At 36.2% G+C, this 23,419-nt stretch overlaps 1 protein-coding gene across 3 annotated transcripts in view; it reads left to right on the top strand.

Moving 5' to 3' along the window:
- LOC148952826 (carbohydrate sulfotransferase 11-like) overlaps positions 1 to 23,419 on the top strand; it is a 38,219-nt gene that overhangs the window by 799 nt on the left and 14,001 nt on the right. For 2 of the 3 annotated variants that reach the window (XM_089088112.1, XM_089088111.1), the window contains exon 2: positions 5,043 to 5,401. In XM_089088112.1, coding sequence (XP_088944238.1) covers positions 5,043 to 5,401 — 359 coding nt within the window. The remainder of the gene's footprint in view (positions 1 to 5,042; positions 5,402 to 23,419) is intronic. The other variant, XM_089088113.1, reaches the window with a different exon arrangement.

Below are 23,419 nucleotides of genomic sequence, written 5' to 3' on the forward strand. Positions count from 1 at the left end.
GGATTATTTAAATGTGTGGAGTTGAAAGGGGTTGAGTGAAATGGGTGTCGAGTTACATTGGCATCCACTCGTCCTTTTCCAACAATCTCGTAATTTTTTCAATATTTTGTAGGGTCTTAATAGATTGGAGGAACTCAGTTCCCCTTGAAAGTCCGTCCCCCGCTCAATCATCAAAAGTTTCGCGGCTTTAATCTCATGTTCTCCAAGCTTTTGGATGCTTAAACAAGGGATTTTATAGCTATAAAACATAGGTTAAGTCGAAAATTCAGAATAATTTGACCAAGTCAATAAGACAAACAACTGATAAGATTCATTGGAAGCTAAATTCCTGGGTTCCCATTTTGCTTAACGTCTGTTTAACTCAACCCCGTTCAGCTCAACCCATTTAACCTAATCTGCGTTTAACATAATCCTCGTTAAACTCATACCCATGCAACTCAACCCCGGTTTGGCTCAATCTCCATGCAACTCAAGCCCCATCATTTTAAGGGAAGATCATTTGAAGAAAGATCATTTTTTTCGCATTTTAGATAGGAAGTATTCATAAGTCTCCTTTTTTTGTTAATCCTTCTACTTATTTTTTTTTATCCCAAGGATAATCGTATCGAATGATGGGGTGTAGAATGTTTAGCTAGTTTGTAAGTTAATCATAACATCTAGTTTCCTCTTTAAGTGAAAAACGAGGTTATGTCCAAGCAGAGTGACGTTTTCTGCCATTTTGTACCACAAAATATGAATTTTTGCCCAAAGGGAAATGAAATGCCGGATAATGGGAATTCTAAGATAACCATTCAGACTTCTTGGTCTTTTGCCTTTCTTGGCAGGCGAAAGGCGAATAGTGTTTGTTTTCTTTTTTAATAAATGTATCTCTCATATCTCATATCTCAATACCTAAACAGAAGATTTTGAGAAGCACCCCCCTTATCTGGAGAAACCTCTGTTAAGTTGCACTTTCTGACATTTTAGGCCACAACGAACTAATTTTTTTTTTAAAAAGGACTAAAATGAAGAGAAATGCGAATTTTAAATCCTTTATCACGGATGAAAACTCTAAATAGGAAGTTTTAAAGCCTCGTCTTGAAAAACGAAGAAATGAGCTCTTTTTACCGTATCCCGTTGCCATCAATTTGAAAATAGAGAATCCCGAAGGTTGAAAGCCTTGATCACGAGTAGACGGAGTTTCGCATGACTATGGGTGTGTTTACTGGACTTGCATGAAGTATCTAAAAGACTGATAAACAGATCATTGTACTGAACTGTAGTGGAAAAAGCTACATGTTTAGTGTTAGTATAACATATTAGCATTGCATAGTTAGTTAGGTTTTTCTGCTAGGCTCCCACCCTCCTTAGAAGGTGGAAATTAAAAAACGCCCTTGAAAAATAAAATATATTATGAATGAAATATAATTTATCTCTGTTAATTTTCAAGAAAATAATTGAATTTCTATGCACAATTTTTCAAAGATACCGACGAATAATTTTGAAAAAGGCAAATTCTGAAAAAGACACATAAACTGACTTTAAATACTTTCTAATATATTGAGAATTCTAAAAAATAAAGCTTCACTGAAAACTGAGCTTGTGCTAGTTTTTTTATAGAATTATAATTGTATGCTAAAAATTAATCCGTTTTGTTGCGTTAGTTTTGTGCTTTCAGTAAAGCGCTAGTTTTAAAAATTTTACAGATACTGTAAAATATGAAATATTACCGGAAACGAATTATGTGACAAATATTTCCTTTTGTGTTTATTACAACATTGAAAATAAACATAAAAATTACAGTAAAATTAAATTTTGAACTGATGAGCTTTCAGCAATTAATATCATTATATATGAAATAATCAGTTTAATTTTATTAGTTCTTTCCAATACTGTTCAAGACAAATATAGTTCACTACAAACAAGAGTTTGGACACTGCCCTTCTCTGAAAACGAATTATATTACAAGCGTTCTCTTCTCCAGTTATTATAGCATTGAAAGTGAAAATAAAAATTACAGTGAAATAAAATCGTGAACTGATGAGCTTTCGGTAATTAATATCATTAGATATCAAATAATCAGTTTAATTTTATTAGTTCTTTCTAAGACTATTCAAGACATATATAGTTTTCAGTAAAGCACCAATGACGCAGTAGGTTTTAGACTTTTATATTTAAGGAAGGAGGGAGTACCCAAACTCTTATTTGTAGTGGTTTTGCTCGTTCCATGCTTCATTTGCTTATTGAATTTATGTTTTGCTTGTTTCAAAAAATAGTCACTCATTTGTATTAGTACCTGTTGTGTGTTTATTTGCTATGATTCTTTATTTAATTTATGTTCGTTTTGGGTTTAATTTATAATTCAATAGCAAAAGGTTTTTGTTCGTTTTAAGCTTGATTTGCATATTCAATTTAAGCTTTACTTGTTTTAGATTTATTTGTTCATGTTGTATATTTTTTGCTATGATTTTTTATTTAAGTTCGGTTCGTTTTGGGTTTCATTTATTCTTTAATAGTAATTTCTGCTCGTTTTTTAGTTTGAGTTATTGTAGGTTTTTATTTCTTCAGATCCTAAGTTTAGTATGGTCTTTACTTTTCTCTGAGAAGTTTCTTTTTCGGAAAGTTTTTTCTAATCAATTATCAAATAGCATCATTTCCTCTCTTGTTTCATACGCCAACAATACCCGTAAGGTCAGTCGTAATTATTCAAAGGCGTGCTGAGATTTTTATAAATCTACAATGTCTCGAATTGGAAGCTCGAAGCTTGGTCTCGAATTTAACGCTGGGAAGTGTGAGCTCCTCCCTTTTCCACTTCAGTGAACCTAGTCTTCTTCCGTATGTGACCCTTGGTTCCTCTTTGGTTCGGTCACTAAAAAGCATCACGTATTTAAATCTTCCAATTGGTTTAACTTTTTCTCACGCCTGTCAACGCTTAATTCACATGTCTCGTAGAACTGGTACTTCATATGCACGGATAGCTACCACAAAATTGGCTTCAACCAGCATATTCTTGCATATATTTTCAGTTCATTTACCCTTCCCCCGAGGCCGTATCCAGGGATTAGGTTTGAACCCCCTGAAATTTTGGAGAACTCGTAAAAACTTAACAAAAAGGCATATAAAAAATTTTTTGATGTGTTTTTGAAAATTTTGTTTGTAATACCTCCAATCCCCACCCCCCGAAAAAAAATCCTGGATACGGCTTTGCCTTCCCCGCATTCTGTACCCTTTTTGGAGGGTTTTGACTAAGTAACATAAAGGAAACAAATCGTTCATGCTTCAATAGGTTTGCTAAATAGCTGATTCAACTCCCTCCAAGGGCTCGAAGCTCAAGAGTTATTCGGAGCTTTGAAGTAGCCGACTGTTGGAAAGCTGTAGCTTCATCAAATATTTAAGTAAAAAAAGAAGTTTTTGCAACTGAAAGTAAGTAGCAACATTGAAACTTAAAACGGACTGAAATTATTCCATATATTTAAGGGGGGGCCGAACCTTAAAACGTACAGGGATTAGGAGGCACAGTTGGGGGGCTGCCGCCTTCCAAACCCCCTGCTTTCACAGCCTTTAAATAATAATAAAAAAACAGTGTTTTAAACTGAAAGTAAGGAGCGACATTAAATCTTAAAACGAACAGAAATTATTCCGTATATGAAAGGGGCTGTGCCCTCCTCAACGCCTCGCTCGTTACGCTAAAGTTTTTATTGTTTAAAAAAAAGAGTTGTGAGAAATTTAAACTGTAGCGTAAAGAGCGAGGCGTTGAGGAGGGGACAGTCCCTTTCATATACGGAATAATTTCTGTTCGTTTTAAGATTTAATGTCGCTCCTTACTTTCAGTTTAAAAAACTTTTTTTTTATTTAAAGGCTGTGAAAGCGGGGTTTGGGGGCGGCAGCCCCCCAACTGTGCCTCCTAATCCCTGTACGTTTTAAGGTTCGACCTTGTAACTCAGCCTCTTTAACTCTTTAGAAAACGTAGTTTTTTTCAAATAATTTCTGCACGTTTTTGTACAGTTTATTACTTATTATTGCTTGACTAACTGTTAGCTGATTTGACAGCTTGCGGACTCTTATAGGAAAACGATAAGAGCCCGCTTATAGCGGGTTCTTATAGGAAAACGAGGTTTTTGTAAATGTAAATTTGGGGGATAATTTTTTCGGTCTGAAAATATCAAAAGGCCCTAATAGGTCAAATTCTACTTCAAATGAGTCCTCAGTCACCCGGATCAGTTGCCAACTGTGGCCTGTAGGCGTGGATAACAAGAAAAAAAAATTTGAACATTAAGTGGCTATATCTGGTTTTTGGAAATCAGGGAAAGGATGATCGGATTGAGCTGAAATTTCGAGAATAAGCTCCCGGGCCCTAGGAAAGCTTAACCTCTAAATTTCAACCTAATCGGACAACGTTAAAGGGGGGCTGTGGTCGGAGGGTCGAAACTTCCGGCCCACTTTTACCCATGAAGATAAAGTCGGAGGGGGATGAAATTTTGCACGTTTCTTAGTTTGAGCTTGGGCTACAAAATGCAATTACCGCTGTCTCTCTGCGACCGCTAGGACCGGAAATCGCTTAACATTGTGGTGGGTCGCCTCTTTATAGAGGCACAAGTGTGCCTCCTTGATTATTCTTGCGTGAAAGCAAATTCCCTCTAATAGATAATTGTTTGTTAAGTTTAATCTTTTCCTTTGGGGCTTTTACCTCTATTTTTACGTGTAAAATAGAGCAAGTTTTGAGTATAATTTCGGAATACCCTGGATCCTGATGAAGCCATGTACATAATTGCTTTTTAAGGTCATAATCTGCGTGATGCAAAGTTGGCAACGTAAAAATTGTATATAACATCAAAATCTTATTCTTCATTGAGCTCATTCAGACCATAGTTAGTATCTAACTCAATTCTGTACTAGGTAGGCTATTTCTGATCGTGGCCGCCATAATGAAGGGAAAACTGCTATGTTGCTTCTCATAAGAAACAGCTTCTGCTATGTGACTATTTTAATTTTTAACCTCAAATATTTTCCTCTAACTATCTTTAAGGGTAGTATTGCTCAATATCTATTCTTTTCCCCTCTAGATTCAACTCTTATAGCCAACACAGACTATGAAACCTTGAAAGAGGAGATACAGCCGAAGAAAGAACATTATGCAGAAAAGGAAAGTCCAAAAGAGGATGAGATCACCACTCTAGAAAAAAGTTTAACAGAGAGTGACAGCTTGGATGAAGACGAACTTTCATCTGAAGAAGAAAGTACAGTAGAAGCGGACTATGAAGAGGAAGAACAAGAAGAAGAAGATGAAGAGACTGACACGGAAAGAATAGAACGAGTCTGCCAGAAATACAAAAGCTCATTAGTCGTAGAACCTTCAAAACTATCTTATCACCACTTCCACGTCGATAATAGAAACAAGCTCCTATACTGTTTTATTCCTAAGGTGAGTTTTAATGCCGATATATTAACTTCTGAGCTCCGACTTTTTAATTGAATTTTACCCGTCTTCAATGCTGCTCAATTTTCTACGAAATTTCTTCAGTTTTGTTGTGCTCTAAAAGATGTATTCAGCTGATCATTGACACCCTAACTAATATAGCTTATGCTATTGAATCTCCCTCCTCTAAATTGTTAAAATTATTTTTTGAACGTATTTACGCGTCGGTGCTGTGTTGCAGAGAGTTAGGTAATGAAGAGAACCCTAACATGAAATTCTGTCGGCAATACTGAATTTGAAGATGTTTTTTCGAATAGCAATGGTTTTCATATATATGTGGTTTTATAACGAACGGTAGGTACTTGCCAAGGAGTAGGTATACTTAATACCATGGCTCCTTAAAGTGTCAAGTTTTTTTACGATTAGTCTTGATTTCTTTTTTGTAGAATTTGTCTGTTTTGGCTTTTTTTTTTGCTTTGTGTGCCCGTCGCTTGCTCTTCAGTCATCTTTGTGTGGTAGTACAAGATATAAAAGGTGCCAAAATATTATTTCAAATCCATACTTGATTAGTCATGTCCTTTTAAGCTTGGTTTGACCCTCTTCTAAAAAAATGAGGAACTAGGGTTAAGCTGCAACAAAAGACTGCCCTCTGCTACTATCAACATTGGGCTATAAAACATTAGCAACATTAAAAACGAAACATGGCATCTAATTGGACGCCATTAGTTCTAGTAGCCCAAGTCGTAAATCCTGAAATGTGGTGTGTGAAGGAAGATGGTGGAATTCATAAAAAAAAATTAACGGACTCGTTGCAAAAATTACCAATCAGCTGGTCGTTTACTTAACCGTTAGAAATTATTTTTTACTTGATTTCATTTGCCATTTATCCTAGAGATAAAAAATAAATACCGGCCAGGACTAAAATTGCAAGGCTGTCAAAATAAGGAAATGTTCATTCACAACATATTGAGGCGTTTCGAATAAAACTGGTAGTATGATCTCTGTGAGAGTAGTTGTACAATAAGGTTTTTGAGGTTGTTCCTTACCTTAACCTTAAAGGTTTTTTTGTCACTGAACGTTTTTTGAATGTCTCTTTTTGTATGAGCAAATATCATGAAATCACTGGTGGAAAGCAAAAAGTGCTTGCTGGCATTTTTGAAGTGTTCAAGACAGCGATAACACTATTCAAAACTGAATGAAACTAATAGATACATTTTCAAGTTTTCTCAAACTTAAGAATACAGAAAGACAGGGAAAGTAGAAGCTCTCAAGTACGTAAAAAACAAGAAAACAAATTGCACTAAATGATAAAATGTAACCAAGAGAGAAAACTTAAAATAGCGTTTTCAATCAGAATATATTATAAATTTAAAGAGAAAATATGAAGGAGAAAGACAAAAAGATAAAACGAAGAATGAAATAAGATTTGTGTTTAAAAGATAAAAGAGAATCACAAAATCAAACTAGAAAGAGAATTTTCAATTTCAATAAAGCCTGAATCATGCCAAAGAAATGAGAAAAAGATGTACAGAATAAAAGAGAAAAACAAGAGGGGCAAAATTTATAACAGTAGAATAAATAAAACTAAAAGCAGAATTTTAAATAATACTAAAGCATCAAATATAGAAGGAGAGGAAAACGACAAATAGAGAAAAAAGTCAAAACTATGCTTCGCGTAAGCCGCCTCTTTAACAAGCTCTTAGAAAATCCAAACTTGTCAATTATCAGTAAATTAAGTACTGCGTCAACCCTAATAGAATGTCAAGTATAGAATTAAGTCAACTTTTTAGGTCAACTCTAATAGAATGTCAACTGTAGAATTAAGTCAACTTTTTTTTAAGTCAATAGAATTAAGTTAACTCTAGTAGAATGTCAACTGTAGAATTAAGTCAACTTTTTTAAGTCAATAGAATTAAGTTAACTCTAGTAGAAAATCAACTGTAGAATTAAGTCAACTTTTTTTAGTCAATAGAATTAAGTTAACTCTAGTAGAATGTCAACTGTAGAATTAAGTCAACCTTTTTAAGTCAATAGAATTAAGTCATCTTTTAAGTCGATAGAATTAAGTCAACTCTTATAGAATGTCAACTATAGAATTAAGGCAACTTTTTCAGTCAATAGAATTAAGTCAATTCTAATAGAATGTAGATATTGTTTTAATTACAAGAAATCTACCGCTCAAGGGCGGGGAAAAATAAACTATCCAAAACTGAATGAAAACAGTCAGAATATGATTTTTACTGGGTCGTTAGCTTTAGACCTGTAAAGGCCTGGCATATATGCAAGAGAAATTCGGGATCCATGCCTCCCCCCAATGAAAAGTCTGGATATTTCTATTGTTTTTTCCCTTAATTGCATGTATTTGCCGTACTATTCATTTTAACTGGAACTTCTGTCGGAGTTACTCCCCCTCCCTCAAGAAAATATCCGACTTGCAAACCTTATGAAGGCCATCCTTGATGTTTTTTAGCCTAACACGCGCATTTTGAAGACGGCTCCATACACAAGATGGAACTAGACGTCCATTACCGAGGCCCCGTGGATCACAACTGTCATCTATTGGCCACAGTTGCAGAGCTACACATGCAACTATATCATGCAACTAAATTAGTTTTATGTGTATGAAGTAATCATCAAACTCTGTTTCCGCATTGCTTTTGCCTGAATTGAGTTCGTGTAGGGGGAGACTGGGGTAATGGCGGTCACCTAAGGCAAAATGAGAATAAAAACTATAAGAAAGATAAAATTCAAACCTAAACACGTTAAATCTCTAGCATAGTATATTTTACCTATTGCATACTTGAATTGAGCCTTAATAAAGATTACATATAGGCATTAAGCATTGTTTTGCCAAACCAGCTTTGACCGGTATTACCCCCTATCCTAGGGGTAATGGCAGTTGGTAAGGTCATGTTCTACTAAAGGGCTGTAAATAAAAAAATGTGGGAAATTTCAATGACATAAACACGTTAAATTGAAATCATCATATTTATATTTTTACATAATTCCGTATTTAAAAAATTAAAAAAATTTAATTGAAATTATGGGAATAATTATAAATAAATTATTTGAAAAAAAAAAAAACATATTTCCATATAAAAAAACGGCTTAAAGAATTCAAGCGCCAAAAAAAAATATTCAAATAACTTATGAGCTTGCAAAACTTTAAGTCAATTTTACTTTCTTTAGCACATGTCAAATAAAGATCCGTCAGGAATGTCCCATCCGGAACATTCTTGATGTGCCCATAATGCACAAGAAGTGCAACGATACCATATTTCTCCATCTTTCCTTGTGCCTTCGCAACAGAAACAGGTTTCTTTGCCGATCTCTGTCAAACACAGCTCACTTTCTGATTCGTCTTCACAAATGTTTTTTTCATCAATTGAAGTGTCGGAGTAAGATTCAAAAAGTTTCCTGATCATTTTCTTTTGCTCCACTTTTTGTGTTTTTCTTTCAGGAACAGCAGGCTTTTTCTTTTCTCCATTAAATTATTTTTTTACTCGCTTAGTTCTTTGGTTCTTTTCTTCTTTCCTTTTTAGTTTTTCCTTGATCTTGGTTTCTTTTTCTTCTCGCTTTCTTTTTTTTTTTCTTGAAGAAGGATTTTCATCGGTGTTGAAGTCAATATCTGAGGATATTGCTTTTTTCTCGCTCCTTTTCTTGGCTTATCAGCCCAATTACTGCATCCAGGTAGAGGAGAAATCTCTTGTATTGACACATTAATTTGTGTGTTAGGCTGAGTATGAACTTCATCACGTAGGACAGAGGATTCTAAGTTTTGTTTAGTCGTGACCTCGTATCGGCCTACTTTTACGATGTCTTCATTTGCAGTAGCTTTCAAAGAAACGTCCACACAAACAGGCGTCAAGTCTTGATTCTTCTGGAGGATGTCCTCTACCAAAAAATCCTCATTTGTGAAAGCACCTAGATTTAGAGAATGGATCCCAGTATTTTTGAACCCACTTGTTGCTTTTGCAATCGTAGCACCTGGTGAATATGCCTTATTGAATATCTCTGCTACATCGTAAGGGGTTATTTTTACTAAATTCCTGGATTTCATGAACAAATCACATTCCCTTTTGTAAGCAGCCTTCAAAGGCGAGTAAAATACTACATCCAGAGGCTGAAGTCTATGTGATGTATGGGGCGATAGTGATACCATAACAATCCCTTTCTCCCTACAAATATCATATTCTTCAGATGAGCAATGAGTGGAATGGTTGTCCAGAATAAGAAGCATTTTGTTGTCATTACTAGCATGAGTAAACTGAGCAAAGTGTTTTAACCAAACAACGAACAGTTCTTCATTGATCCAGCCTGTCTTAGAGCATGAGTAAACTGTTCCAGGTGGCCCATTTTTTTTCTAAGAGTGGGGACATACGAGCTCGAGGAAATATGAACATTGGTGGAGCATAAAGCCCTCCCGAACTCATTGCACACACAACTGTAATGTTTTTTCCCCTTTCCCAACTTGTTATAGAACCCACACGCTTTTGGCCCCGTTCTATCAGTATTAGACCAGGGTCCTGCACAGTGGTGATCCCTGTTTCATCTACATTCCAATAATTGGTATATTTAAACTTGTATTTATCCATAGCCTGTTCTAAATTTTGGAAAAAATTATTTACTTCGTCTTTGTTAAACCCAATGGCTCTTCCGATGCTTGTGGCTTCAGGTTTGCGCACACTAATTTTGTTTCTGTCCATGAATCCGTACATCCAATCCAAGCCAGCCATTTTTGTTTCTTTATCAAATCTATGGCTTAATAGGTTTTTTTCTGCATATTCAAATACAATTTTCCTTAATTTCAGTGCAGTGATGCCGTAGAAAATCTTTGATAAAGTTTTTACATGGTCAGCTAGAGCTGCTTCATGAAAAGGAGGGAAGACACACTTCCTGCCTAAGCTTGGATCAGAATCAATCCCACTCTTCGTTCGTTCTCGCAACGTGCTGAATGGTATTTTGAATTGATCAGCAGCCTTTCGAATCGATAATCCTCTAGAAATGGCTGTCTTTGCATTCTTTAAGTCCTCTGCAGTCCATGTAGCTTTATCTATTTTCCTTATGTGTTTTTTGGCCATCTGAAACATAGAAAAAAAAATGGGTACTAATGGGGTAATACCGGTCATGACTGCCATTACCCCTAGCGCGGTGACCACCATTCCCCCAACCGCATTGTTATTATTAACGACTAAAAATCAGAATATCAGTACTTAAACCTTAATAAAATGCTACTTGATACAACAATATGACTTACCTTGTTATTGCGAGATAAGTCTCGTTCCGTGAAATGTAAACAGAAAGAACTGATAGTGGATTAAACTATTGTCTGTCTTATAAGGTGAAACGTCAAACCAGTCTTTCTTACACAACAGACAAACTAAGGCTGGCAAGATGCCGAGCACTCTAGTAGTATTTCCATAAACTGTCTCGAGATGGCAGCACCCATCGGTGTGAATCTGCGTTATCCACTTTACGAGAAATCATAGTGACCGCCGTTACCCGCTGACCGCCATTACCCCAGTCTCCCTACTATTCACTGCCGTTAATGAAAATTTGTGAGATATTTCATTGTGAAAACTTGACAAAACTTGTGATTCCTTTTAACTATTAAAAAAACAAATTTTTTCAACTGAAAGTAAGGAGCAACGTTAAAACTTAAAACGAACAGAAATTATTACGCATATGAGGGTTTGCCCCCTCGTCAATACCTCGCTCTTTCCGCTAAAGGTCGAATTATATCCCAGTTCATTAAGAATGACTCCTGAATCACAAAGGCAGTTTAATTTGAATAAAAAGCTCTTTTAAAAGTACTAAAACCAACTCTAGCGTAAAGATCGAGGTATTGACGAGGCGGCATTCTCCCTCATATACGTAATAATTTATGTTCGTTTTACGTTGTAATGTTGCTCCTTACTTTCAGTTTAATAAAAAACTTGTTAGTTTTGTTTAATTTCTGATAGTTTTTTTAAACAATGCTGAGAAATCCGGCTCCCCCTCCATCGAAAGTTTCCTTTCCCAATGAAAAGTTCCTAAAAGGAAAGATCCTTCCATGCAACCCTTCTCCCTCCTCCAGAAAAATCTCCCTGAAAACGTCTGTATACTTCCCAATAACCAATACTATATGCAAACTATGGACAAAGTTCATGACTTGCAGCCCTTCCCCCGGGGACTGTGGGGGGTTAAATAATCCTCGAAGACATAGTTACCAGTTTTTTCGATTACGCTGGAAAAAAATGGCTATCTCAAAATTTTGATCGGGTGACTTTGGGGGAAAAACTAGCATTGGAGGGAGGCTAGCTACCCTCCCATATTTTTGATCCCTTAAAAAGAGCACTATAACTTTTGATTTACGGTTAAATGGGTCCTCTCCCGATCTTCTACGATCACTGTTTGATATGATCACCCCTGAAAAAAAAACACGCATACGTGATCTTTCTTCTGGCAAAACATTCCACATTTTTGTACACAGGAGCTTCAAACCTCTATAGAAGGATTCTCTGATACGCTGAATCTGGTGGTATGATTTTCATTAAGATCATTTGATGTTTTGGGGGCGTTTCTCCCCTTTTTCAAAAACCTGGCAAATTTTCTCAGGCTCGTAACTTCTGATGGGTACCATTAAATTTGATGAATTTTAAAAAAATTAATAAGCATCAAAATTCGATTCTCTTGATTATCAAGACTCTGTTTTTTAGACTATTGGTTACTATTGAGCCGCATCGCTCCTTACTTACAGTTCGTTACCACGAACTATTTGATTCAATGACAAAAATAAGTTTTTTTCAACTGAAGAAACAGCAATGAAACCTAAACCTGACAGAACTTATTCCCTATTAAGGGGATGAGGGGGGCTGCCCTATCTCAATCGCTCGGTTGTTACACTAGAATTTCTTGGTACTTTAAAAAAAACTTATATTTCCAATTTAATGCTCCTTGTGTTTCAGCATCTGTTCTTAAATAATTAGGACAAAAAGTCAAAATTTAGCGTAATGAGCGAGAGATTATATAAGGGATGATTACCCTCTCACATGCGGGATAATTACCGTTCGTTTTATTTTTCAATATTGCTCCTTACTTTTAGTTGACAAAACTTTTATATTTAATTTCTGATCGTTATTCAGATCATGCCCAGGCCTAACCAAAGTATGATGTGGGCTACTCGTGCCATAAGCCCTATCCCCGATTTCTTGCTATTAAATTATGTGTATCAATAATTGAAAAATGGTGGCGTTCCCCATTATTCAGTTTTTCTGCTTAAGGATTAAAAGATGGATTATAATTACAATTTCGGAAATAATTTGGATATTTAGTCAGGATCTCCGTTGCACAGTAGTTTTATTGATTAAGTCTTACATTATTTTCACTGCATAATTCGATGGTACGGAAAGTGTATTATTATTCATGTGGATGTAAATATTAAGGATGCAATTGGATGTAATTATAAGATCGACCTAAGATCGGCATCAGAACGATATAAGAACGACATGTGGATGTAATTACAAGATCAACATAATTATATGTCGATCTTCTATAAGGCTGAAGCTATGGCGACCTCTAAAATTTGGTTCTCTGATGTTTAGATACAGCATATACATATGTTTAAATACATGAAGCATTTTACAGAAATAGGAAAAGAGAAATATTACGATTTTAAATTATTGACAACAGAACTCTTGGTACCACTTCCCTGTCACCTACAGTTTTGTCACATTGACCCAAGAAATTTGATGGCGAGGCTGATCATACCCTGTCTCACCTTTCCATCACTCTGTCGTAAGGTATGTGAATGTTTTATGGTAAATATAAAAAAAATGACGCAATTGGAGGGGATTACCCTCCCCCCCCGCACACACACACACACAAATACACCCAATAGCACCAAAATTAAAGTCGTAGACCAAACGTTTCCAGAAATCTAGACGGATTAGTTAGTTACCCTTTCACCGTTACTTCAAGAGGGTCGTCCTATTTTAGTTTTTGAGTTTCTTTTAAGGTTTGTTTTTTTATATTGTCATTGGATTTTTATCAACATTTATTATTATTCTGCACTGAGGATGATCAAGCGGATGTCTTGACCGAAATATTTGCATTTTAATCTGCGTTTTTTCACTCGCTATTTTTATCCTTGTTTTCTCTTCTTTACGGTTTTTACTGTTTTGACGAGACATTGGTTCTCCCCTCCCCCTCTCCAAAATCTGTTTTCTGCAAATCTAAAGGCTCAATGTCGGTAGGGTTATTGGGCACTGAAATACATTATTTTGGGTGTCTGCCCCCCCCCCCACCTAGAAAATGGGACTCATTTTCCCTCCTTCACAATAACTGATGCAAAAATACAAATCACTATGTATAATTTATAATTCATGAAAAAATCCGTTTAGTTAAATGAAGCTTTCAAATAAATGTCAGAAACATTGTTTTGGAAAAAGAAGGGAGGTATCAACCCGTGCCACCCTTATTCAGACATAGTCTAAAAGAGAGGAGATTAGAGATTAACTCGTGTCCCTCCCCCCTCCCCTCATACTCATTTCTGCATTTATCTAAAGGCTCATGGAGATTCAGACAGTTTGGGCGTTGAAATTTCCTTTTTTAGGCACCTGACCCCCCTGCCTGCACAACGGCTTATTACTCCTCGTTCAAAATAGGTGATGCGCAATTAACAATCATTAAACATAATTTTATAAAAAATCAACTGAGTTAACTTAGTTAAGCTTCGATAAATGTGCATATTGACCAATCTCTTGGATGGACTAAGTGACTTTTTAGAAGCGAATCCACCAAAGTCTGGCTTTACTTCCTCTGTAACTAGAAGTTATTTAATACTTTAAAAGCGATTGTTTATCTCATAATTTTCGATCGCTAGCACATCGTTCCTCTTTGGGGCAAAATCTTTGGTGCCACAATCTGGGTCACAGCAAGAGAATTAATTTTGAACTAACAGACATAAACTTTTTGTTTTGTCACCAATCGGTACTCCTTAAACAGCTGATGAATGTACAGTACAACATTTTTATTATTAATAGCATTTCAATTCGTCCATTGTCATGGTGAAGATGTTAAGGGACTTACAGGCTCTTTGCTGTGCATGGGCGCCCATAAGGGGGGGGGGGGCTCTTGCCCCACCCTGGCTGAATGATGCTGCCGTATTTTTATATTTTTGTTCTGAGATTTATATTATATAGCATTAAAAGTGGCAATTAGTCAAAGTTTGCCCCCCCCCCTGGAATTCAGCTTATGGGCGCCCATGTTGCTGTGGTATACACTGGAAAAACTGATAACAATATGATTCTCTCCAAACTAAGAAGAAGGGGGGGGGGGTGAACGAATCCGTTCTGTCACCATTCATTCCATTTCCTGCCCTACCCTTCCCCTCCAGTGCGTTTGGCAAAAAGGTAGGCACATCAAATCCTCTTAAGCCAGATTCATATGGGAACTTTCATATTTATAATTTAAGAGCTAAATTTGGCTAGTGGTACCGCCCTCCACCCTCAAAATGCTCATCCTGCTGTTTTCTTTTTAGGAGAAGGTTAGTTATGTTGAAGTGAATTTTCAGTGTGTAGAAGAATAGGTTCAAATTGGGTAATTGTCTTCATTAGCAGCCCTCCCCCCCCCCCCCTAAAAGGCAAACCTCGTCATTATTAAAAAGGTAGTCATCCTGAAGGCTATTCGAACCGAAAAAATACAATGGTTATAAGTTGGTAATATAAATTATCACAAATCAGGCTATGGCCCCATCACCAGCCCTCCCTGCCCTCTTCAAACTATTTGTATTCCTTTCCAGAAATGGCAGGCATGCTGCACCTTATTTAAAGGGAAATGACACAAGGATTGAAGGACTTTTACTTTGTAAAACCAGAGTAATAAAGTGCGAAATAGGCTTTAAATTCCACCCTTCCCCTCCCACCACTTACTTCAAGCACAAAGGTACGGATGTTGCATCTTTTTTCAATTGGAATCATGGAAGGGTCTTCCCTTTTATGATTCCTGTTCTGTGATCTGCACTGCACCACTGGAAAACCATGTCTGGATCATGTCTTTCCAAAAACCCTTCCTCAAACCAATTTCAGTTTTTTTTTGTACGAAAGTTGGCATATTGTACCTTACTTAAACTAAAATCGGACAAGGATTCAAGGCAAAATTGACGGCTCTGACAGCTTCAACCCTCTTTCTCTATCTCTCTGCCAATCATTTTTAGCAGAATGACAGGCATATTGCCTTTTATTTGAATCAGGATTACTCAAGGATTTTTTCGTCCATGTTAATGGAATCCAATATCCCCCTTCCCATTTATTTCCCATTGACAGCTTTCTCGCACAGTCCTCCCCTCCCCCTATAGTGTCACCAGCTATTTAGAACAAAGGTAAGCATACTGTGCGCTGTTTGTACCAAAGTCATGCGAGGATTTTAATATATAAGACTACATGACCAAAATGCTCCAATGTCCCCTCCCACCTCCAGCTGGTCCGCAGAATGATAAATATTCAGCATCTTGTTTAAATTAAGAACAAGTAATAATTTTCAGTAATTATGACTTGAGATGTGTGAACTACAAAGTCAGTGTTGAGCACTTCATTTCGGCATAGATTCACATAAAATATCTCTATGTGTAAAGTCTGTCCTACCTTCATCATTAAAGGACATGGTAACCTCAATTTTAGCAAATTTCACCATTCCTTTCTTACAACAGAGTATAGTTGTTTTTTTCTTCGGTTTGCATTTTCTTGACACTTTTCTTTTCTTCAAAAAAGTCACAGGATGGGGCAAGGACATTATCAAGACCATAGAGATAAAAATAAGAATAGAGGTCAGACTGCAAAAACTTGCCGCTAAACCGGAGTAACACAAATTTTTAATTTTAGCATGGTCGTAATTTTAAGAGTTCAGCAAAATAACTATAACTTGCACTATAACTCTCTCTTAGACCATGTAGAAGTAGAGCATAGAATAGGCTACTCTTGAAGTTACGGCCGACATTCAAAACTTACAATTTAGTATGACTCCTGGCTAACGGCGACATCTGACCATGAAATTTTGCAGAAATTCGTGCAATTTCTCTTTTATTATATTTTTCTGTCTCTTGAATCATGTCAACCAAGATCACGCTCAGGTACAATGGATATACGCCCCGAGTGCATAATATGGATTGACGTATAAACCAAAGCCCTGACTATTTTATAATGAAAAACCACAGCCAAAAGAATCATTTTGTGAACTGTGTAACAAATTTTCTAATGTAGTCTTTTAAGGGAATTGCCCTCAAAAGAAGGAAGATGCTAATAAAAATGCACCATCCAATTCCGAATTTATGGCAACGGAGGTTTTAATCTCTATATAAAAATACGACGTTTTGTGCTTTTTTGAGAAGAAGGGGCAGTGATGCATCTTTTTCACCAGGAGTGACACTATCGAAGCAGTGATGGCATAATATTGGAAGAGGTATCTTCCGAACGGATATTTTGAGTTCTATTGCCTTTTTTTGGTCAGTGACAGAAATTGTAGCAAACCAAAGTGTCAATTTCCGCCATTTTTTGTTATAGAACAACAATTTTGACCCTGGTAGAGTCAAAATACTATCTAGCGAATAATCCTGACATATCCAATTCGCTTAACGCTATTGAAAAGTTATTTGAAAAGCCTCTGGTTTCAAAAGCTGTACTACCATCCTGTGGCACAAACGGCCTCATTTAGATACTCGTTACATCGGTTGCCCGATTTTTACTCTAAAGTTTCAACATATTGATCATACAAAAAAATCATAAGTTTGAACTTTAGCCTTTAGAACCGAGAGTTTTGGGGAATTGCAACCCCTTTACATATGCATAGGATAATTTCTTTGGTTCTAAGTTTTAAATTCACTGCTTACTTGAAAAAAATAATCAAATAGCAGGAGTTCTCTGACACACGTGGTTTAATTATATAATGAACTTTCAGCTTTCAGCTAGTGCAAGAAGGCATCAAAGAGGGCTGACTGGTGATTGTAAGAGTTATATTGTCCTACTGCCTTTCAAAATAACTTCACCGAAAAAGGTTTCATTTTCAAACGTACTGAAACTTCAATAGGTTGCCCCCTTTCTGCCACCTGGTGTTTATTCAGAGTGTCACGTGTGTCGCACAGTTGCACCAGCCGGTGTACGTTTTTTTGAAAATTAAATAAAAAAAAAAGTTTTTTAAACTGAAAGTAAGGAGCGACATTAAAACTTAAAACGAACAGAAATTGTTCCGTATATGAAAGGGGCTGTCCCCTCCTCAACGCCTCGCTCTTTACGCTAAATTTTTTTTATTGTTTTAAAAAATAAAGTTATGAGACAGAGTCAAACTTTAGCGTAAAGAGCGAGGCGTTGAGGAAGGGACAACCCCTTTCATATACGGAATAATTTCTGTTCGTTTAAGTTTTAATGTCGCTCCTTACTTTCAGTTTAAAAAACTTGTTTTTTTTATTTAATTTCCGATCGTTTTTTAGTTAATGCAGCTTTTATTTTGGCTCACCGTCATTGAATAAGTGAACAAAATTTGCATAAAAATTTTACTTTTCTTTTGCTAAATGGATGTCTCTAAATTTGGTTATGACGTAATTTACAAATTAACTTACGTAACTAACTTCTATATTCGTATAATTTTCTTCTGGCAAAAAATACAAAGTTGCAGATTTTTGCAGATATGAGCTTGAAACCTATAAAATAGGGTTATCTGATACGCTGAATCTGACGGTGTGATTTTCATTAAAATTCTTTCACTTGTAGTGGATGTTTCCCCCCTCTTTAAAAAATCGGGTAAATTTTCTCAGGCTCGTAGCCTTTGATGAGTAATACTAAACTTAATAAAATTTATATAGAACTATTGAGCCGTATCGCTTGTTTTTTTATTGTTTTTTTTTTATTACGTATTTGTTATTACGTATATGAGGGGGTTCTCCCCTTAGTCAATACGACGCTCTTTACGTTAAAAGTTTTAAAAAATTTTGATTCACAAACCCCTGAATCACAAAGACCGTTTAATTAGAATAGATAGCTCTTTTGAAAGCACTAAAAAAACTGTAGCCTAAAGAGCGAGGTATTGACTTGGGGGAGAACCCCCTCATATACGTAATAATTTCTGTTCGTTTTAAGTTCTAATGTTACTTCTTACTTTCAGTTGATAAAACTTGTTTTTTTTTTATTTAATTTCTGATCGTTTTTTAAATAAAGCTTTTAGATCCGGCACCCCCTTCATAGAAATGTCCCTTACCCCAAAGAAACATCCTCCACGGACAGATTCTCCTGAGTAACCCCCTCCTCGACCCCCCCATCCAGAAAAAAATCCTTCCTGAAAATGTCTGTATACTTCCCAATAACCAATAAATAATGCTGGCAAGTCCGGTGCCCCCTTCATGGCAATTTCCCTTCCCCCATGAAAACTTCCTTCATGGACAGATCCCTCCAACATAACCCCGACCCACCCCCCCGACTACCAGAAAAAAAACCCTCCTGAAAACTTCTGTATACTTCCCAATAACCAATACTATATGTTAACATTGGGTAAAGTTCATAACTTTTAGCCCTCCCCCTGGGGACTTCGGGGAATTAAGTCATCCTAAAAGACATATTTATCCTATTTTCAACCATGCTGAACAAAATGGCTATCTCAAAATTTTGATCGGGTGACTTTGGGAAAAAAATAAGCGTGGGAGGGGGTCTAGTTGCCCTCCATTTTTTGGTCACTTAAAAAGGGCACTAGAGCTTTTAATTTCCGTTCCAATGAGCCCTCCAACGATATTCTAGGACCACTGGGTCGATACGATCACCCCTGGGGAAAAAAAACAACAAATAAACACACATCCGTGATGTTTCTTCTGGCAAAAAAAGCAAAATTCCACATTTTTATAGATAGGAGCTTGAAACTTCTACAGTAGCGTTCTCTGATACGCTGAATATGATAGTGTGATTTTCATTAAGGTTCTATATCTTTTAGGGGGTCTTTCCCCCTTTTTTTGAAAATCAGCCAAATTTCCTCAGGTAACTTTTGATGGGTAGCACTAAACTTGATGAAAGTTATATATTTGAAATCAGCATTGAAATCTGATTCTTTTGATGTATCTATTGGCATCAAAAACCCGTTTTCTAGAGTTTCGGTTACCATTGAGCCGGGTCGCTCCTTACTTACAGTTCGTTACCACGAACTGTTTGATCGGTGACTCCTTGGTTTTCATTAATGCACAAGTTTAGCTATTGGGTAAAGAACAGGGCGTTAAGAGAAGGTTTCAGCCCTCTCACATTTTCAATTATACCTGTTAGTTTTGGGTTTTACTTCCATGTTTATTTTTATGCAAAACAAGTTCCTTTTATTGAATAAAGCATTTAATTATTCGGAATGTGCAATTTAAATGGTACAATCCTGTTTTTCTGCTATATAACCGCTAACTATGCAAAAAAAAAACAAGAATCCAGTGCAACTTGATATCTATATCTCCACGCAGCAAACAACTTTTCTCTTTTAGTGCTATACTTTGGGTGAAAGGCCAGCGACCTGAAAGGTCAATTATGGTTGTTTTTTTGTTTTTTAAGTACCAACGCTTTATAACATTAAGAAAGAACTGTTGTACTGAGTGCAATTTAATTTACAACATTTGCTTGAAATTGGTAGATAGGTACCTACAATCAAGAAAACGTTAATGAAGAAATCGTCGCTAGCAGGCTTTATCGTCGGATCTGATATTTTTGCTCATAATAGGTAATACCGTCAGGAAATTTTATAGAATTAAAATTCCTTTGTACCGTTGGAAATGTTTTCTGAAAGGGGGATCAGTAAGGCAAAAAGGCTCAATCACACTTTGATCCTCTAGATCTGCTTTGCCCTACCTACTTGCCCTCTAGACCTACATTCCCTTTCAGATCAGATTTGTAAACGGCCTCGGACAATTCTCTTGTAAATATGAAAATATTAAATTCAATTTTTAGACGTAATAGTAACGAAATTTTGGACTTTAGCCTTGAAGTCCTGGTATCAGGCACAATGGAAGGCAAGGCACTGGCAGGATTCAAAATGTTCTTGTTCATGGATTTCTCTTCTATCACAGAGAGAGACTTGTAAGCAAGAATCATTAATGTTTGTCTTCAAGGGCGAGGGAGTTATTTGCCGTATTCGGTCTACCTTTAACTTGTAATTTAGTTTCTAGTTTGAACTTTTCCATTTATTCATGTTGTGCTACCTTATATTACGAACCTTTACATCAGACATCCTAGCTTTCAATAAATACTTACGAAAATAAAATTTATATTTGACAGAATCTGTTCGTGGTAACAAACTATAAGTAAGGAGCGACTCGGGCGAATAGTTTAATTCGCCCTAATTTGCAAAATTTTACCGAAAAGAACAAAATTTGCACTTGACTGAAAAAATATAAATGTTTTTACTTTTATAACTTTAATAAATCGAATAATATTACCATTTTGATTACTAATTTTCAGTATATGTATATTAAACTGACAATGCATATTCATTTGCATTTTCTCAGTAAAGTGCAATTTTTTTTTTGGCCTTGGGAAGGCATAGGGGTTTTGCGCCCAACTTATGTTAATTTATGGTCGTTTTGATTTTGACTCGGTTAATTATTGTAATTTCTGTTCGTTTTGGGTCACATTTATTTATCGATGCTGATTTGTGGTAGTTTCGCGCTTGGTAGATTATTTGATTTTATTTTTGCTCATTTTTTGTTTAATGGAGTTCTTTACTTTTCTTTGAAAAACTTATTTTGTGGAAAAAGTATTTTTAATTAATTTCAGTTCGTTTTATATTGACATAGTCTTTTCAGGGAAAAAGAAAATAATACTTTAAATCTTTTCTTTTTTTAAGACTTTATAGTTTGGCCTGCTATATGTATGCTGGAGAAAAATTTTCAGCAATTTTTAACAACATACACACTTTTAAAAATCTGGACACAAACAGAACTGTTTAATTTAGTTTCATACCTCCTCTAATTGACCTGAAATGGAAAACTTGATACCGTTCGCAAAAAAATCTGTTCACTTTCTTTGATAGCTTGGATACACTTACGCTATTTTGATTTGGTTAAATTTTAAGAGCAGAAGTAGCCCAAAATTTTGAACATAATACCCTCAGTCGTTCTTTGGATACTGCTGAGACGCCTTATTGGGAATTAGCATTATCACAGTGCATTTTGATTTAATCGTAAGGCAACATTTAGTTTTTAAACATAATGGGCAAATGGGAGGGTGGGCGTGGGAGGGTGGGAGTGGAAGGGGGATTAGTTGCCCTTCAATCACTTTCGACTATTAAAAAGGGCATCGGCCCTTTCTGTTTTCAATTGAATGAGCCCTTTTCGAAGTTCCCAAGACAACTCCTTCGATACAAAGTGCCCTGGTATAAACAACAGCAGAAAAAAATAATAATACATTGTACGCACATTGATCTTTACTATAAAAATGTCAAGCCTTCCAATCACTTTCGACTATTAAAAAGGGCACTAGCCCTTTCAATCTCCAATCGAATTAGCCCTTTTGAAAACGACACCGCTTTCTATAAACACCTTATATGCCCCCGGGTCATAAATTACAACCCTTACCTTAAGGTCTTTTATGGTGGTTGTCATCCTCTAAAACCGAATTTTCAGAACTTTCAACTACGTTAAACAAAATGGCTATCTCCAAATTTTGATTGGATGTGTGGGGAAATGGTGGGCATGAGAGGGGCGGTAGTCGCTCTCCAATCACTTTCAACTTTTAAAAATGGCCCTACCCCTTTCAATGTCCAATCAAATGCGCCCTTTTGAAGTTTCTACGACAAAACTTTCAATAAAAATCTCATATGCCCCCAGGACATAACTTACAACCCTTGCCCTTGGGGCTCTGGGGGTTTTGTCATCCTTAAATACATAATTTCGAGAACTTTTAATTGCGTTGAACAAAATGGCTATTTCTAAACTTTGATTGAATGTTTTTGGGGAAAGGGTTAGCGTAAGAGGGGGGTTAATTACTCTCCACTCACCTTCGACTATTAAAAAGGGGAATTTCAATTTCCAATCAAATAAGCCCTTTTTGAAATTTCTATAACAACTTTCTATATAAACTTGATATGCCCCCAATGCATAACTTACAAACCTTCCACTGAGGGCTCTGAGGGGGTTATTATCCTAAAAGACCTAATTTCAAGAACTTTCAACTACGTTAAACAAAATGGATAACTCAAAATTTTGATTGGATTTGTTTGGAAAAATGGTGAACGTGAGAGGGGCGTTTGTCGCTCTCCAATCACTTTCAACTATTAAAAAAGGCACTAGCCCTTTCAATTTCCAATTGAATGAACCATTTTGTAGTTTCTACGCTTTCATTAAAAACCTTATTCCCAAAACTTTCATTAAAGACCTAATTTCCAAAACTTTCAACTACATTGAATAAAATGGCTATCTAAAATATTGATTGGATGAATTTGAAGAAAAGATAGGCGTGAGAGGGGGATTATTTGCCCTCAAATCACTTTGGACTATTAAAAAGGGCACTAGCCCTTTGAATTTCCAATCGAATGAGCCCTTTTTCGAGTTTCTACGACAAATATCTCAATAAAAACCCTATATGCCCCCAGGGCATAACTTATAACCCTTGCCCTGAAGACTGTGGAGAAAGTGTCCTGCTCAAAGGTATAATTTCCTGAACTTTGAACTGGGTGGAATAAAATGGCTATCTCAAAATCTTTATTGGTTGTGTTTGGGGAAATTGTGGGCATGAAAGGGGGGTTTGTTGCTTTCCAGTCACATTTGACTATTAAAAACGGCACTAGCCATTTCAATTTCCAATCGAATGATCCCTTTTTGAAGTTCCTACGACAACGCGTTATATAAAAACCTTATATGCCCCCTGGGTATAATTTACAACCCTTGCCCTGAGGGTTGTGGGAGGGGGGGTGTCATCCTCCAAGGCCTAATTTCCAGAACTTAAAACTACGTTGAATAAAATGGCTATCTCAAAAGTTTTGATTAGATGTCTTTGGGGAAAAGGAGGGCGTGAGAGGTGGGTTAGTTGCCCTCTCATCACT

The sequence above is a fragment of the Artemia sp. Qi Xiang Cuo genome, chromosome 4 (genome assembly GCF_049724085.1).
Source record: "Artemia sp. Qi Xiang Cuo chromosome 4, ASM4972408v1, whole genome shotgun sequence".
In the NCBI taxonomy this organism is placed as follows: domain Eukaryota; kingdom Metazoa; phylum Arthropoda; class Branchiopoda; order Anostraca; family Artemiidae; genus Artemia; species Artemia sp. Qi Xiang Cuo.